General features: G+C 39.3%; 1 protein-coding gene across 1 annotated transcript in view; it reads left to right on the top strand.

Annotated features, from left to right (window-relative positions):
- LOC138045866 (coiled-coil domain-containing protein 178-like) overlaps positions 1-5,000 on the top strand; it is a 36,440-nt gene that overhangs the window by 24,177 nt on the left and 7,263 nt on the right. Inside the window, exons 14-18 of the mRNA XM_068892496.1 lie at positions 1,729-1,797; positions 2,276-2,329; positions 2,554-2,592; positions 4,004-4,117; positions 4,600-4,745. Of these exons, the coding sequence (XP_068748597.1) occupies positions 1,729-1,797; positions 2,276-2,329; positions 2,554-2,592; positions 4,004-4,117; positions 4,600-4,745 (422 nt within the window). The remainder of the gene's footprint in view (positions 1-1,728; positions 1,798-2,275; positions 2,330-2,553; positions 2,593-4,003; positions 4,118-4,599; positions 4,746-5,000) is intronic.

The following is a 5,000-nucleotide window of genomic DNA, read 5'->3' as shown; positions in this document are numbered from 1 at the left end:
GGCTCTATGGTTGGAAATAAGTCTTTTCCCGCACTTAGCTTGCTTTGGATTATTATTGGTTCATTACATTTTCTGCGCCTGTTGTTATTAGGTCTGGGTCGCACTAGGTAATTGTCACAAATTCCGAAAAAAAAAAATGGCAACCCCATTTTTTGTTCGGTATCCTGTCAAAAAACGCGGCCTACCCGAAGGCAAGACACCAGAGTTTGACAAAAAATTTGTAAGGTTGTCGCGCGTCGGTTGCACTCGTACAAGCTTTACGTTTGACCTTTTTTTGCAAAACAAATAAAAAATCCGCTGGTGCGACCGGGCCTTTAGTCAACGAAAGTAAGGTTTGGCCTGGTTATACAAAAAGTGCTTTAACACTAAGACTTTGACTTATCGAACGATGTTTTTAACTCGGCTGTTAGTGTAAAGTATGCCGTGCGTGCAGGGATTCTCGTCTTTTATCCGCTTTGGAAGCGAAGGAAATTAAAAGACGATAATCAACTAATCAAAGGGTATATACTTAGTTTGAAAAATTACTTCAAAACAATGAAACACCGATATAATAACAAGAATTGGCTTTTCCCCCGGGGATACTATGTTGTTCAAATTTGAGCAAATCTTGGATCAAGGGAATCCATCAAGTGTTTAAAGAGGTGCAAGTTCGGAATGATATAGTTCTTTTTGTAGTTTTATTAAAGGGGCTCTGTCAACACCCTGCGAGCAGAGCCTCCATTTGTCTTTTTCTTTACTGAGAAGGAGAAAAGTAGGCTCTGCCCGAATCGCGTCAATTCTTTGAAGCCGCCGCAGCCCGAACTTCTGGACTAGTCAATCTTGTTTTCTCTCGTCAAACCGGTTTTTCCAGTGCGAGCGTCCGTTCAGTGACAAAACCGATGGTTATAATTGAGCCCGCTGACCATGAAAAACCAAGATGGCGGCGAGATCTGGCATATTAGGCTTGGGTTCGTGACTGTATCCTGGCAACATGCAGTGCATATTCAATAAAGATCTTACTCGATTCATGCAGAGCCTTTCTCGAGAACACCAAATCGAGCAAGCAAAAGAAAGGCTCTGCTAGCAGGGTGCTCTGTCACACATCCTTAAAGCAATTTTAAGACTCAAAATGACCAAAAAGTAGAATGAAACATTGCATAGTAATAACCACTTTAAATGGTTATTTGTATTTATGAGAAAAATGGGGAAATTCCTAAGAATTCGTAATAGATGGTTTGCAACCAATCTCTTGAAACACCCGATGAAATAGACTTTAGTGCAATGTACAATTGCTGATAGATGAGCAAAGGGAGCTAATGAGAAATCTCTTGTCTTCGTCCGTCAACATGGCGGTGATGACGTAGCGTGAAAACCACCTATAGGGAAGATATCGTTTACAAACATTACTTTTGTTATTCAAATATGCCAATCACAGGAACAGAGGACCTTTTGTTTCGACGGCCAGTGAGGCTCTGGTTGGCACATAGATGACAATCGGTGACGTCAACGATGTCATGCCTATTATCAAAACCCTCGGAATCCGTTTCGAAAGAGCATTATTTACTAGTTCAAAATACATGATTCGCTTAAGATCCCTGAAACATTCCATGACATAGCCCCTGAAAAGAAAACTTGACAAAACCGTTGAATGGTGACCACTCTTTTTTAGGACGAATTTTTCAAAATTTATTATGTGTATCCACGTATCAAACTTTCAATTACAATTTGTTGTTGTTTTTGTTGTTAAAGGCTCGGATTACATCAGACAGTCAAGACGCTTCCAAGACCCATATTGAATCCAAAAAGAAACGCGAAAAGGTATTTGCTATACTTTTAATTTTTCTGTAATCTACACAGAAGCACATTTTGTTGGTGCCATCATCAGCAGCACTTTAGAGTTTTGGTAATTTTAAAATCCTCTTAAGAGGAGAGGTTCATACAGATGACCAACCACTGTTAAAGGGGTCGGCAGGTCGATCAGAAAAGTAAAGTTAGGTCGAAAGTAACGACAGCATGCAGCTGCCTTCTCAAGGTCCGATCCCCTGCCACATTTACTCCCAGGCCATAGCGAGCTGTGAGAAAAGGATTTTCCACTAGTTTCAATGAATTACAACTATAGTATCAATCCAGTTTGTACCTTAGTTTAAGGCTTGACACCCTTTTTCCAACACTACCGAATTCTTAGAAAATTACCCTTTTGTCCGAAATCATCGTGCCATAGCAGCTTGCGCATGTGGCGTTCATCCTTTAATTAACACCAAGCTTGGATAGTGAGTTCGCTTTTATCATTCTGTAGGCTACCCAGCGGGCAGAAGAAATAGAGAAACTTGTGGAAAATGTTAGAGATCAGGTCTGTTTTATCTTTTTCTGTCATTTTTACCTCTTTGCTTACCCGTTTTGTCTTCATATTTTATTCAAGATTTAAGATGTTTTTAAAGTAGCGTAAAAGCTTGTCCATGAACGTTTTTCTCATTTCGTATTGCTGGTTTTAGTTTAATAGAGCATTTTCACGGTTGCAGTTTTTTCTAATTTCTTGATACGGTTTTTGATAAACTTGTCATCTTGTTCTCTTAGGTTTCAAAGTTGGAGAAAATTCACAACGAAAGGCAACAGGTAGGCAAAAATGCAGTGCGTGACTCATTTGAAATGGTGGTCAAAAAGTGAAGTTATGGCTCGTGTGCAAGCAAGGTCACAAATGTAAGGGGAAATGAAGGAAAAGGGACAACAATATTACGCGGTGTTAAGCGCCGGCTACGCGTTGTAACATTGTTAGAAGAAGACGTCTCAACATTGATATAAGAACGCTTCTAACAATGTTGGATACACGTATAACATTGTTGGAAACACGTCACTTTAGTCCACCTTCGCCATTTTGGATTGTTCATGGTTCTCGGATTGGAGACTGGGCCCTTAGCTCTGATTGGTCTTTGCAATACAACATGGTTGAGAGGGCGGCTACGCGCTTCAACATTTATTGTATGTTGGAGAAAATGTTGATCGAAATCAAAACATTCTTCCAACAAAGAAGTTGAACAAACATCATCAAACATGCATGCTACACGTTCAAACATTGTTGATCCAACAAATGTTTGATCGTGTTGCCGAGGCTTAAATTAGCTTGGAAAAGCAATCTCGTATAGTACAAGTAAGCTATAGATAAATTGGGTTCTGCGCATTTTTAGGTTTAATTCCTGTTAATTTACAAATTTGATAGCTTTGGCCCTGTTAAAATTCTTTAAAAAAAGGAAGAAAGTTCTGACGCAAAGTGAAATTATTTTTCAAATTTTAGCTTTTTAAAGTCAGAGCGTTTGGCGCATTTTCATTAAAATTGATTTGCAAGTTAAGAGCTTCGCTTATATCATTGTTTTTTTAATTGACAAAGTTATAAAATCAAGTGAAGCTATGATCCTCGCAGTTATGAACGCAATGTTGGCAATTGCGTAGAGGAGCCTGAAAAATTCAGGACTTCAACTGGGTTTGACTGAACCCGTGATCTCTCGATGCCGGTGCGACGCTCTAACCAACTGAGCTATGAAGCCACTGGTTTGTTGAGAGCTGGTTATTTCTGGGATTCTTTGTGTGATGAATGAATCAACGAACGAAATGATATATGAAATGAATCATATTGAACTGCGGATATGAAATTAAATGAAGCTGAGTTTGAACCTCTTCGCAATTTTAGCAATTGCATTCATAACTGTGAGGATCATAGCTTCACTTGATTTCATATCCGCAGTTCAATATATGATTCACTTCATATATCATTTCGTCTAAAGTTATAAAAAAATCTATAAGTTATTTTTCTCCCGGTTTGTAAACTCTCTAATTTTGGTCAAGTCTGCAACCGTTATGGGAAGGAGTGGAAAACAAAACCGCTGGTTCAAGAGTGCAATTTATTGAAGGTGCAATGCAATGCACGCGAGTGTTATTAGAGGCATTGGGAATGTCCTATACTCCGCAATAAATTGAATTTAAAATTTGTGGTGTATAGAAAGTGACTTACGGTTTTTTTTTGTTCTTTAAGACCGTCGTTCAACTGGACAAGATCTTGGAGAAAGTGTCTGTACAGCACGAAGAAATGGAATCCAAATTTAAGAGTGAAATTGAGGATTTAATACCCAAGGAGGAGGAGCTTAAGGTCGGTAATGGAGAGTGCCTTTTGCAGCGCTGTACTGACAAAAGCAGTGCAGGGGTACGCATATTCAGGTCGCAGGATACCCAAGTACAGCTCAAGCTGAAGCGTTACTTTAACTAGTACACCCTCACGGTATCTACATGTAACTAACAGAATCGCCATTTTTAATAGGTTTAAACCCTGGCGCAGAGGATTCTGCTCCGATTCAATTACCTATACCCAAATACAGAACTTTTAACTTCAAATCGCCCGAGTGTAGGCCTTAAACTTAGACTTGCATGTTTTTGATCTTTCCGTGTTTTTGTTTTGTTTTGTTCGCATGTCCCTTTTTGACAATGTTGTACTGTCTCGCATTGATAAAATGGTTTGATTCTGTCCTACCCTCCTCTTCTACTTCTCTATTTTTCCACGCACCGTCATGTATCCACGTTACCCATGTAGCCAACTTATTCGAACTGCTTTTTTGTGAACAACTTTTCTTTTAGAGAGAGACAATGGAATTCACGAAACGACTGGATCACATCACGTGGAAATCAGAGATGATGGAAAAGAAAATGACCGACATGGAGTCTTCGACACAAATGATGAATAAAGTCATAGCTACAACCCAAGAAGCCCTTGACGATTTAAAGTAATTGTTACCATTTGATCATATATATCATATATCTTTATTTGCCCTCGGATTTTTAGAGTAGCTTGGTGTAGCTAATATCTCCGAGCATTTACCCTCCCAACCATGATACACCACAGAAGACAGACCACAACACCGGGAACTACATGCCCTACTCTTTACGACAAGTGTGCGGGTTCTCTGATCGTGTCATTATACTGCAAACGTTAGGGCTTTATCGTAAATAACTCAGGCATACTCCAAAAAGATCGAATG

The sequence above is a fragment of the Montipora capricornis genome, chromosome 4 (genome assembly GCF_036669925.1).
Source record: "Montipora capricornis isolate CH-2021 chromosome 4, ASM3666992v2, whole genome shotgun sequence".
NCBI lineage: Eukaryota > Metazoa > Cnidaria > Anthozoa > Scleractinia > Acroporidae > Montipora > Montipora capricornis.
This window is presented reverse-complemented; position numbering and strand designations above follow the sequence as displayed.